Source organism: Parasteatoda tepidariorum, chromosome 1, assembly GCF_043381705.1.
Source record: "Parasteatoda tepidariorum isolate YZ-2023 chromosome 1, CAS_Ptep_4.0, whole genome shotgun sequence".
NCBI lineage: Eukaryota > Metazoa > Arthropoda > Arachnida > Araneae > Theridiidae > Parasteatoda > Parasteatoda tepidariorum.
In genome coordinates, this window is record NC_092204.1 from 42320036 (window position 1) to 42333988 (window position 13953).

A 13953-nucleotide genomic window follows, 5' to 3' on the forward strand; every position below is an offset into this window, starting at 1 on the left:
AAAAATAATTATTTACAAAAACAATCTTCGTTAAGCCGAATGCGAAATTTAAAGTAAAGTTAGTTTTCTAATTTCCACGCTTTCGTTAATGCGATTATATATAATTTAATTTAAAAAATAAGTAGAATTTGCTTACCTTAAAATAGATTTCACAGTCAAAGGTTTGCCGGGAGAGTGGGAAAGACAAATCTTTTGTGCGCCCTAAAATAAATAAGAAATTGTGATCCAACTGTTTAGTTGGAATTGTTTAAGACAACATAAAATCGAAATATACAAACAGAATTCTTAATTAAGAGTTTTGTTGGTTACTTTGGTTAACCGTTACATAAACACTGCAAATTTTAACAAATGAATTAAAGAAATCTTTCTTAACGAGAAAAACAATCTTTATTATGCTTTTACGATAATATCAAACAGCAATTAAAGAGCTTAGTGAAAGAAGTTGCTAATGGCAATTAAGTAAGTTAGGAAAATCGGCTTTCAAGAATATAGAAAAGCAGAAATCTGTTTAAAAATGCATTTTACCATTAAAAACCATCTTAATGAAGTAAAAAAATTCGTGTTTTATCCGCAGTTGATAGCAAGCATTTTTTAATTCGAAATATTGAGTGTTTTAAAAATGTCAAGTGAAACTTTCTTTTAAACTTCTCAATTTATAAAAATAAATAAAATTTTAGGATTGTTATTTAAACTAGTTTTTTTGTTTCAGTTTAATGGGAGTTTTATGTATTAGGAAACCATTTAATTTATCTATTTTTAATAGAAATGAATTCGGTTTTGAAGAATTTTGCTACCAGCAAGTAGCATAACATTTTCAATTTTGAACTAAACTTCTCAAACATTGAACAGCATGAAATTTTTGAATTAGTATTTTCTATTGCACATTTTATCATATTTAAGGAGATATTTTAATAAAATAATAGCTATTTGCATTAAATGCCTTGAAACTTTGGGCAACTTTTTCATTAAGTAAAATAATTATATACTAATCAAAGAAACAATCTAAGAATCATCATCAAAAATGATCATCATGATAATTTAAGATGTTATTGAGTCCACTTACTTAAAAACTCTGGACCGAGAAAGCAGTTTATAAATTATGTGAAAACATATTTCCTTCATATGAGCATCAATAAAAAATTTTCTCTAACTTCATTTATACCAAATCGAACTACTTGATATTGCCTAATTCGGATGTGGGGATTTCGAATCGGAAATTAGTTTTGCTACTAAAGCTACAGATATTTTAAAAATGACTATCGTTTTTTCTGTCGCAAGTTTACTAAAGTTATATGTAACAGGAGTCGCGTAAATGTTGCAATAAACTTCTAGGGGAGGTAGGACACATCATCGGGATAAATTTTGCATGGGAGCACATGCCCGGAAATAACGCCTCTATCGGCATATGATGACATTTCCAGGCATAGGTTCCGGTGCCTTTTAAATCCTGATGATATAACCTAATTCTTTAAGAGTTTGCCGTAATATTTATCCAACCTACTCTTATATATGCTTTTAAAGTTGAACATTTTGACAGAAAAATGACTAAAAATGTCAATAAAAAAACTGTAGCTTGGAGAGGGAAACCGATTTCAGATTTGACATCATCCATACGAAAGTATCTAAGATATGTTAAAAAATCTTATGGTACAGGAAACAAACAGACAAAAAATATCCCCTAGTGTAATTTATCAATATCATATTTAAAAATTTAATTTCGCCAAGACTGTAATTACGAATCTAAATGCATTGGGTGTCAAAAAAGTATGGAAATGGTCGAATCTTTCAAAAAAGTGTATTGGATTAAAATTCAAAGAATATATGAATGAAATATTTTTAAAATTATCCGTTTAATGACACCAAAATTGTTTCCCCAAACTCCTGGGGTGGAGAAATCTTCAAAACAATCTTCGGAATTCCTATTTTTAGTGACAATTTGGATTCTAAAGAACAAAAAAATCTCACAATTTGACTAAAGAGTCTCACTAGTTAGATTGACTAGTTACAGTTCTTACTAATTTTAGTTTAATGGTAGGTTATATTTTCTTAAAATGGAAATACCTTGAAAAATAGATCTCAGAAGAAAAAAATAATTCTTGTGTGATTTTTTGAGCATTCAAATTAATAACACCAAACTTAATTCCTACTTCGTTAACTGAAAGGACTGCAGGGGGGTGGATACAAGTTTGGAGCGTGGGGTCAAAAATGACTTTTACGTGTATTTTTCAATTTCATATGTCACAATTTCTTAATATATTTGACTGTTTCTACACTTTTTAGACACCCTGTAGGTATTTCAACATTTATCATATTTTATATTTTATGTTTCAATATTTTTTCTTTATGTCTCATTAAACATTTTCCCATTTTTACTTACCGTCTTTCGCCACAAAATTGCCCTGTACTGCTGTACTCCTTGGGAGTTCGCATCTGTGAGGACAACTGATAGAAAGAAAGGTATTTTTTCTGCATCAGCCCCAACATAATTCTGATGTACTGTAAGAAACACAATACAATATAAATTTGTAGATAAACTAACGAGGGAAAAAGTACGAGCAAAATTATTTATACTTACACTTTCCTAGAAAGAACTTGAAATACCAACGCGTTTGATATTCGGGATTTTCTAATACAGGAGTACTTGGAGATCCATAAACCTAAAAAAAATCAAAAGAAATGGACAATTCTCAGTATTTTTAGTTATTTTCCAATAAAATTTTACAACATTTAATTTCACTTGAATTTTTTTCCGTCGTGAAGCAAAAAAAAGCACTTATTGATATTTTTTAACTGTATGAATATTTTCTTCTGTTGGCTACTACTTGATTTTTGAAAAGAATCCAAAAAATAATTGCTTGACGTGAAAACAATCCATTTTGAGATAAGAATTCTCGTAATTCGCGCGACGTATATGTCACGTTAGATCAACATGTGTTGGAGAATAATAATGGAATTCACTGAAATAATTTTGATCTGATAAAAGGAAATAATTTGAATCTCATGCATAATACGTAAAAAAAAAATTTTTAAATAATCAAATTCTAAGAATAGACATAATCTTTTTTCTACTCGTAATGAATTTTCAACATACACTAAAGATCCAAAACATTGTGATCACCTACTCAATAACGCGTTGCGCTATCTTTGGTCTTCAAGAAAGCTGCAACTCACCTTAGCATGGTCCTTGGTAAATAACTGGAGAAACGTTTTACTAATGTCTAAGCAGTGGTCACGCAAACTGTAAGTAATTCCGAATGAAGTTACGGTAAAATGTAGTTGCACCCAGATTGTCGTCACTTTTTACATAAAAATCCTTTTTTATCGTGAAATTTATCGGAACAAAAATCTGATTATGATGCCACAATTGGTATTACATATTTATTTCCTATCTTTTGAAATATCTTTGATTACTTGAGCCTATTTTTATTAATAGAATTATATATTTAAAATAAATCAGAGACTTAAGCTTTTAAAACGAATATAAAATATTTATTTCTTCCCTTATCAATGTAACGGATACTTTTTATTTCAATACTAATGCAGACTTATTAATTCACTGTCGCGCCTAATCAAAAACAAAAATCTTATTTATAACTTCTTATTCTAATTTCTAACAGTAAAAATGTTTCAGTTGCATGTTTATAATAATTCTCATAAATTTGTGGGCGACTCGTGATCGCCAAGGTATTTTTGAACTCTATATTGATAATGCTGGGTTGGCTTTGTTTTGGCTACGTTATATTTTAATAAATCGCCAATTTTGGATCTCCTACCTATGCTTCTGTGCCCGCTGGGAACAAATTACACGTACTTTGAATTTGGCTTTAGTTTAGGCAGGTTGTGGGGGGTTTGTCTCCCATGGCCTGTCCTTATTAATAATTATTATGCAAAATTTATTCAACTGAAATTCTTATAGATAATAATTAATTTTTGTATCTCGAGCTCCGCAAATAATACTAAATAAAAGCTTTATATCAGTTATGATCCGGTTTTCATTTTCAAGTGTTATTTTCATCTTCTTCTGTTTTCATCACTATCTTTAGCTAGTCCACTATACAATATACCATACAAACTCCAACACCCTGAGATTTCCATCTTCACCATACTGATGTAACATTTTTTTTACACAGTGATACTTATTGTAAAATCACAGTAGTTTAAAAATTATCACTGTAAAATATACGGTATCAAATTTTACGATAAAAATGGATTTTACTGTAAAATTAATTTTTCCATATGATGCACCAAGGATGCGTGTACTTTTTACTGTAATTTGATCCTGAATTTCTTTGCATTGCAGAGTTTATATATTCCGACATCCGTGACAATCATAATTTATTTGTGAGCTGACTTTCTGTCACATCCCAAGTGAGATATATTTGATTAAGATCCAGAACTTTAGGTGTCTAGGACGTTTCTTGTAATTCATTATTATGCTCTTTAAAGCACTCCATATTTCGAGCTTTGTAAATTGAGGCGTTGTCTTGCTGTACGATTCCATTGTCAGTTGGAAACACAGACTCCACTCCATATATGGGTGCGCAACTGATCCGAAATTATGTTCAGATCATTCGTAGGTTTAAGGGGTTCTTTTTTTGCACAAACTGTGTGCCTTAAAGCCCCCTTCCCCACGAGAACGATCTCTAAAGCTTAATTACTTAATTGAAAAAATTCATGCAAGAAAACTTCATGGGCTAAATTATAAAAAAATAAAATAAAAATACTATGGATAAAAAAAAACAATCTTATATATAACCTTGATTTCCATTTTGGATGTAGACATCTTATAGGCAGAGCTTTATCGATAAAGGGATCCAATTTTTAAAATTAATAAAATGTTGGGTTAAAATATTCAGATCTGATTGCAAAACTTACTTCATCTTTCTCTACTTGTTCCCCATTTTCAACTCGGAACCTTCTAACTAAACTTTCAGATCCTTCACTATCACATGATGCAAGCTAAAACATAAAATGTAAACTGTAAATGATTTTTGTTTTAATGAAATTCTAAAAAGGTCATTGACCTGACAAATCACTTTTACTACATTGGTTGTTATGCTTAAAATATAAAATTTTGAAATTATGCATTAATTTTTTTAATTCTGCTATTTTAACCTCGTGTTTTGCAAAATTATGCAAGTTGATGCTTATATTCATAGTTAATGCATTTTTCGTTAAATAACTCAACGATAATTGAATATAAATCGATAATATCTGAGCTACTTAAAAAAGGAATATGTTTTTTTATTTAACATAATGTTAAGTTTGTTTGCATGAAGAGTAATTAAAAGCAGGATTGGTTTAATTATTTTTCTAATAAATTTTGTGGCATTGATTCGCTACCGTTAGCTATAGCTCGCTATCGTTAATGAATTTAATATTAATTTAGTTTATTAAAAATTCTGGGATTATTTAAGTTGCTTTCCTAAAATATTAATGTCTGAATCCCAATTAATTAACAATATTTTCTATGCTGGTGGTAAATGTCATGAAATTAATAAGAAAATTTTGTAAACAAATTCAGTTAAGAAACATTTTTTTGTTAGATATAAAAAAAGGAGGAGAAAAAAAAGAAATTTTGAGATGCAATTTAATAAATTTAAATCTTACAAATTTTTTTACTAAGTTATTTTTATAATGAAAATCAGTTAATTTTTAAGCAATGATTATGCTTTTTCAGGCATCAAAAAGAAAAAAAGTACTTTTGTTTCAGACATTAAAATATTGTCAAAAATAATTATAATTTTGTATTATCAACAAGACTGACTTACACTTGATACAAATTTGAAGAAAAGGAAAATTTATTTTAAATTTAAGTCAATATTAATTATTGCAACCTGCTTTCACATTTTCACATCCATTTTTTTAAAACAAACTGCATTCTTTAACGTATTAAATTACGCTTGGAAATCAAATATTATGACTTTTTTATATTTATGAAGTTCTTTTTTGATAGTAATTATCTTTTATTTGGCTTGAAGATTTGTTTCTATACGTGATGTGTAAGTTATTTCTTTTTCATTTTTAACAGGAAGAATAACTCAAAATTAACCTTTAAAAATGACGAAATGAAAGAAATGTGCTATTTTTAATTGTCGCATAGAGTGTTAAAATAATATTAAAAAATTAGAATTTATTTCTTTTTATTATTACCTTCATAGATTTTATGTAAGGGAATGGTTAGTCATAAGTTTCAAAAATTTAAGATGTTTCAGGAAGTTGAGAACACTGTCTAAATCATTTCGGGATAAATATTTCTTTTATTATTTCTCTTAACTTTTCAAATGTCGTGTAATGTCCTTTAGTAGTATTGATTAGATTTAGGAGAAATACTTTTAATATTCAAAAAACGCAATCATATTGCCAATAGGCATGAATAGGCTTTTCAGAATTTTATATAAAAATGAATCTATGTTTCTAGTTCCTCATATAGCAACATCATAAAAATACTTTTAGACACTCAAAAATATTTTCTTTCTAGAAATATAAATTTTTGTGTTGTAAATTTAACTTGGAACATTTTGTTTAAATATCTATTTATCTATCGCCGACGTTAATAGTTGAATAAAATTGTTGTAAAAAGAGTTTTAGAAGATTGAAAAATTAAAATGTGTTATATAATACAATTTCCGTAATACTTGCTTACTTTCGTTTACTTAGGCGCGATATACTTAAAATTCATATTTCAAACATGTAGCAACAAATTAACATTTTCTAGTTATTCTTCACAGATATTTTAGTTGCGTAACTATTTCGTGACGTAACTCCAAATATTATGCATAATGTATTTTGTTATTTATAGAAATTTGGTCAATCAATAAAAAATGAAGACCTCACATAGTTTAAAAATTTATATTGATCATTTTATACGTCACGTCTGTGCTAACATTAAAAGTTTAAAGTTTTATTACGATAACAGCATTTCATTTGAGCCAAACAAATAATCTTAAAACATATTTCCTGATTTTTGTTTCTGAATAAATGATTGTCATAAAAACAGTTTTAGAAAAAAAAGAGAAGGCTTTAGATGGTATTTTTTCTTTATTTCTTTTCATTCATATGATACCAATATTCGATAACATTTTTTCCCTTTTTCATGAATCAATTTTCAGACACGAACCATAAAATTTACATTTAAAGTAACACTTCCATGTATTGACGAACTATGAATATACCCTGATTATTCTAAATGAATAATTTAGTTTGATGATTACTTAATTCGTGACGCAATCATGAATTTTATGGAAAATTTAGAATGCTATTTATAGATCCTGGTTGGTCAATGAAAAAAATTAAAGGCCACGCTAAGCTTTTTTTATCTTTATCGATCCTTTAATACAGCACGTGTGTGCTAACATTCGAAAATTAGTTTCGCAATGAGAACATCATTTTATTACTCTGGAGTGATTTTACCTGGAAGGTTTTTACGAAAAATTAGTTTTATGATATTTTAAATAGCCTACTTAAATATATATTAAAATTGCTTTTGAAAAGCCAATTTTGTAGATAAAAAACGTGTTTTTTTTTTCATTTTTAGGAAGAAATTGGTGTTTGAATCTTTTATTGTTTCTTTTTTACTTTTTTTTAATGACGAATTACTTTTGAATAATTAATGTATCCGAACTTAAATAATATTTACATTAATCAACCAATTATCAATATCAGATAATTATTCTTTGTATGCACCTCAATTTGATGAATATATAATTTGTGATGTTTTTGTTAAGTAATGTGAGGAGTTATTTATGATTTCTTGGTCAGGGTAAAAATTAAAAGCTTTAAGTAGTTTTTCCTACTTATACGGGTTTGAAGGTTGTCTTATGTTTCTACTAACAATCGACTTTTTAAAAATATCGTTATTAAGACTTCAATTTACATCTATCTAATAAATTATTTTTGGAAAATGCTTCATGTAAAAACTGGGGTTTTAAAATATAGGTTAGGTAGAAGAAGAAGTAAAATAATGTAAGGGGTTATTTATCTTTTCCTGGAGAGGGAACAAAAATCAAAAGCTTTACGTAGCTTTTTTGCCCATGCATATGTGCAGATTGTCTTATCCAGGTAGCAGGTTGTGCAGGTGTTATGTGTTGTACTAGCAATCAACATTTTAATAATATAGTTATTAAAGCTTTAATTTATTTCTCTCTTATAAATCATCTTCGGAAAGTTTTTCATGTAAAAATTGGGGTCTTAAAACATAAGTTAGGTAGAAAATAAAGTAATCGCTTTCATTGGTACATGTTCCTCTGTTTAACCTAACTGTACACAAATATCAACAAATGAACTGAAGTTTTAAAGCACTTTATAATTAAGGAAAGAAAAAACCCGTTGTAAGCCTGGGGTTCATAGAGATAAGGGCAACACAATTTCGTGACCAATGGCATTGTGGTAAGAAGGTTTGCAATACACACAGGCCATCTATGCTTCCCAGACAAGCTGGTGCCTATCAGTCTGTAGCTTTGTTGGCTATAGGCCACTCCTGGATTGAACCCCAGTTCTTTACAAGGACAGTTAAAGGCCTTAACCAATGAGCTATTGCAACCGCCACTTAACAAACCATAGCAAAAAGAGATTTTGTTTTTTACCAAGCTGTTAAATTATAACACAGATTTATATTACTATTTAAATAGATTATAATATTAGATAATATTTAAAAAAATAAAACCACTGATTAAGAAATTTTTTTAAATTAAAAGAAGTCATGGTTTAGTTGTTGAGTTAGATAAAGTTTTTTGATAAGATTTTTTTAAAGTTTATTATAGTATTAACCGTGCGCCATATATGTCTTAGGGCGTGTATTTTAACAAGAATTGTAAGAATTGTAAGAATTGTTACGTTCGACTTTAACTCATAATTCTTTTTTAAGAATAGCGTTAGAGTATCATGATAGGGTTAGTTCTTATTACGTTTTTAATAAGATGAAATACAAATTTCTTATTAAGGTGCTTTTGGTGCTGTTTTGAAGTTGGCAGGTTTAAAAGAATACACTTGAGGTATAAAATGAGGTCATGTTTTGATCCAAAATTAACCTCATCAGAGAATTTCAACTTTAACAACCTCATTCACACCTTATAAAATTAACCTTATATATAATTAAAACAATATTAGTTAAACGGTAAAATTATTCACACCTCAAAAATTATCTCATTTGTTTGAAGTGCAGAAAAAGTAACCTGTAAACCTTAAAAACAACCTCTCCAAGCTACTTCCTCTATGGTAGATTTCTCTTTACCTCTAGTGTGAATAAAATAACTTTATACACCTTGTTTATAAAGGTTAAGAGGGGGATTTTTTGAGGTTGTCTTTGAAGTCAACTTCAAATAAACCTCAAATCAACCTCAACACATAAAAATTCCTTAAATTTTTGCAAGAATCTATTTGTTGTTAGAAGGTGTCATTTTTATGATATAATCTACTTAAACTCTTTCGTAATTTCTGCTTACAATAATTTTTAATAGAGGCGTTATGGCTCAGCAGATAGAGCACTCGTCTCCTAATGAGGCGAATCCCAGTAATGGCTGGTAGTTATGAATTCCGCATCCGGCTGATATCGAGCACAGTGCTGACTTAAAATATTCTCAGTGGACGATAAATCATGGGTTACAGTATCCTTTCCGTCAAGTTAACAATGGATGGTTTTCGTTGTTTCCCTCTTCAAGTAACGCAAATGTAAATAAGTTCCCTCAAAAAGTCTTATAAGAAGGCTAGTTTGTCCTAATGCTTGTTCCAGGAGCTCCTTTGCTTTCTGGATTGAGTTAAAATTACAAGACTTCGGAATTGAACATAGGTGTTCATAACTTTAAATTGAGTAAGCTGTTCAACGATGGTTATAAAATAAATATAAAAATTACTGATAATCTAATTATATCTGCTAATACAATAGAAATTTTGATTTGAAAATAGGTTCTTAATTATTCTGAAATGTAAAAAAATTAATTATATATAAAAAAAAATTAAAAATAAAACTAAATAAAAGATTTTTTGTATTAATTTAATTTATTTTATCACATACTTTATAATTTTATTTCCTCTTGCAGCATGTGAGTTTTTTTTCCAAAAACTTATTTTTTTTTTTGAAAAAATACACTTAAATTAGATACAATGCCATTTCTAGGGGACTTTACTTTGAAACAAAAGAACCTTTTCAGTTATTAAACTTTAACAAAAACTAAAATTTAAATGAAGAACTAAAAAAGCAGAACATTTGATTCCGAGAGAATAGAGCTAAAAATTGAGCTAATTTTTTTTTTCGATATACAGAGAAAAATAATTTGAGAAAGAAAAGGAAATTGTTTGTTTTTACCTAAATAAGTTTGTTCGGCTTATACGGGAAATAAAACATCAGATCCCCTTACTCAGAAATAAAACTCTGAACAAAGGAAAGGAAAAGTCATTATATTGCGTTTCACCTGGAAGCAATTCTTTCTCCAACAGAAATTTTTGTATGAAAAGGAAAGATTTCTTTTATGAAACTCTTTATTGGGAAAGTCATAGTTTCAATTTACATTTTTAATAAAAAATCTTAGTAGTTTTTTTTATTTTTTTTTTATAAGAAATAAGTTGAAATGTTTTTCATTGAATGGCTGCGGACAGGAAGCTAAGTAAGAAAAACGATATGTCTAAATAAAAAGTTCAAAAAGCACTTCCTATATGTCTTATCAATGCATTTGTGCATATTTTTGTTGTATTTATTATATTAAGAACATATTTTGGTTTTTGGAAAGGAGGTTTAATAATTTAAGATTATTTACAGCTAGTTATATTAACAAAAAAATACAACACATCTATGATAAGCTACAAATATAAACAAAAATATATTTTATTAAAAACGATGAGCTAAATAAATTATTCGAATTATAATTAATGACCCTGGGGAACAATTTGTTACATTTGTATAAATACTTGATCTTGCCAAAATCGAGTGATGAAATTTCAAATCTATAATTAGTTTCGCTCTAATAGAATTTTTTTTTAAATTATATTTTTCGTCTATTTCTGGAAATGTACAAGGTGAAAAGCGTTATATGTAACAGGTGGTTACGTAAGAGTTATTCTACAGGATTTTCGATACATCATCGGAATTAAAATGGCAGGCATACTAGTCCTACTAGTGACCTAAGCACACGAAGAAGTAGTTCATATCAGGGAAGTGCCTCTGGTGGCGTATGAAGATATTTTTGGGCATTTGTCCCAATACAATTTTAATCAATACAATTTTATTTGCTATAACTCCCCTAGAAGTTTGCCGCAATATTTAGGTGATCCCCTGATATATAGAACGTTTTTAAACTTGTACATTTCGACAAAAAATTGATTGAAAATGTATCTTTAAAACAAGAAAAAGTAGCTTGGAGAGAGGAAGCGATAGCAGATTTGAAATCATAGACGAAAAAATATCCAAGATCAGTTTAAAAAAAAAAAAAAAAAAAAAAGGGCTCAGACAACAAAAAATTTCTTTCCCAATGTGTCCCTCTCCACAAAATGCGATTTTTTTACGTACAATTATATTTCTTTTTAAGACACGGATACGGAAAGCAATATACTTTTACCGCACCAATCCTTCAAGTACTAAAAATTGTATAGAGGAAAAAAGATATGCACCATTATTTTTTATATAATATTTTACTTCCTTCAATAGTTTTATCTTCAAAAAAAATTTATTTGAACTATTTTTGATTTTATCTTTACACTACCATATTTCAATCAGACTTTTCTTGATCTTATTAGAAATTCATTTCTTAACTTGTAATATCTCTCAATATTATTAGATGAAATTGAAATATATATTTGAAGGGAAGGTATATTTAATATGAAATAAAGTTCGCAAGGAGCCAAAGCTATATAAAACTATTAAAAATTGAGAAAGTCATTTGAAATTTCGTGTTTTTTTCCTCCAAAAATTTAAAAGCAAAACTGTTCTTCCTTAAAAAGAAAGAATACTACAAGCTTAAAATGAATTTAATATTAAAAATCTTAAAACACAATTAAAGCTAACACAATTAAAAAAATCAAAATCTTTAAATTTACTAATTTATTAGATCCCACAGAACTGACTAAACCTGATAGACACACAATATTATTGATTAGTTTTGAGATAAGTAATTGTAAGAAAATAACATATTTTTATTTTTAAGCAATAGACTACTGCGTTTGTTTAATAATGCGTTTTTTGAACAATTATCTCAGTTTGTTTGTTAATATAATATTTTCTCTGTATATCAAACTCATAATTAAAGGGTTAATTTAGTTAAAGGCTTTTTTTATATATAGTTAAAATCAAAGTTACATTTTTCAAACAATAAGTTTTTCTTTCCATATAATACAAATTCTGTTTAAATATTCTTTAAATAATAATAAAGATTAAAGCCACCAATGGTCATTGCATAAAAAAAATAAAACCAAACTATGAAAATATCTGTAATGTCTACAATCTAAATGTCAATGTAATATTTTTGGGGTTCATAGTTTTTCTATTTTATGGGCAAATCGAAGAGTTGTCATTTTAGTTAAAGGATTTAATTGTCAAAATGACATAAAAAGTAATTTATTAATTTTAATTTTACACTTATTTTTGTTTCATTAATGGGCCCTTTTTCATTTTTTATGAAAAATGTCAAAATAGAGTCATGGAGTGTTATTCGAAAATCATAGATATTTTCTGATTATGTGACTAATTAAAATTAGCTTTAGGCTAAGTCCGAAGGGTCTTTTTTTCGCATAAGTTATATCATGCACAAATATGATGAACAAATAAATTTCCATCGTCAATCTAGTTCAGTTTTTTTTAATTGAAAACCTTGAACCAATCTCATCATTGTAAGCAGTGGCATTCGCTGTGCCAGGATTAGACACATACGTGTGACGTCGCTTACTGGTATATAATTAAATCCGATCCAAATATCGATTCAGCATGATAATAAACCAAGGCGAATTGCTTTTAACCGCTGGAAAGTATAACTATTCATATAAGAATCGTAGCATCAGTCGATTCATAAGCCAATCAGGTTCGACACACACGCGTGACGTCACTTACTGGTATACAATTAAATCTAATTTTAATCACATGGTTAGGCATAATTATTTCACTTTTTTGTGAGACTACCCGATTACAGATTCATGTACAGAAAGGAGTCTAGAAAGTCTTTGCAGCAAATATCAATGGTGGAAAGTATCTTTCTTACCATTTATGTTCGCCAAGATTTATACTATGCTATATCAGCTTTTATTTTGTTTCTCTGTTTCAAGGAAGATTTTTTTTTAAATAAAACCTTATCCAAATAACTTTTATTTTTAATTTTAGAGGAAATATGGTAATTTTGCTTATTTAAAAAAGTATTTCAAATTTCTAAAAATTAGATAAATATTTACTTAAATAATAGCTTTATCTTTGAAAAAACTGTATGAAAAAGATCTGGAAGAAATGTATTTTGAAACAAATCTATGTCGACTTACATTAAATAAGTCGCAATTCGATCCCTGACCCACAATATGCTAATTCATTTTTAAAGAACTAATCCACAAAACAGAAGTTCAATCCTAAAGAAGTTCTATTAAAACTATAAAACCCAGATACACTGAGTCTGTAACTATTTAAATGCTAAAAAAAATTTATACATTGTAGAAATGTGAGATTTTTTATTTGACTTTCCTTGTTTACGGATATAATAAAATCAATTTTCATAACGTAATAAGTGATAAAATGTACGTTGTTGTTCTGCTTTTAATTTTTAAATTCAGTTAATAGAAGATATAGACGTACTAAAAACAGAAAGCTTCTAAGATTTTCATTCAATAAAAAAATTCGCAACATAAGCAAAACATTATTTAAAAAAATACGTTTTATCTTGACAATAAAAAATTATTTAGAAGTAGAATCGATGAAAAAAATATTCTATAATTTTTGAATGAAATATATCCAATGAAAAATTTTTGAATGCACAATACGCTTGTCAA

General features: G+C 27.9%; 1 protein-coding gene across 12 annotated transcripts in view; it reads right to left on the minus strand.

The window, feature by feature from the left end:
• Positions 1-13953, minus strand: part of LOC107436145 (GTPase-activating Rap/Ran-GAP domain-like protein 3) — a 563687-nt gene that overhangs the window by 91556 nt on the left and 458178 nt on the right. For all 12 annotated transcript variants that reach the window (XM_071179212.1, XM_071179217.1, XM_016047730.3 and 9 more), the window contains 4 exons: positions 4876-4959; positions 2576-2657; positions 2378-2496; positions 137-201 (listed from right to left, as the gene is read on the minus strand). In XM_071179212.1, the coding sequence (XP_071035313.1) occupies positions 137-201; positions 2378-2496; positions 2576-2657; positions 4876-4959 (350 nt within the window). The remainder of the gene's footprint in view (positions 1-136; positions 202-2377; positions 2497-2575; positions 2658-4875; positions 4960-13953) is intronic.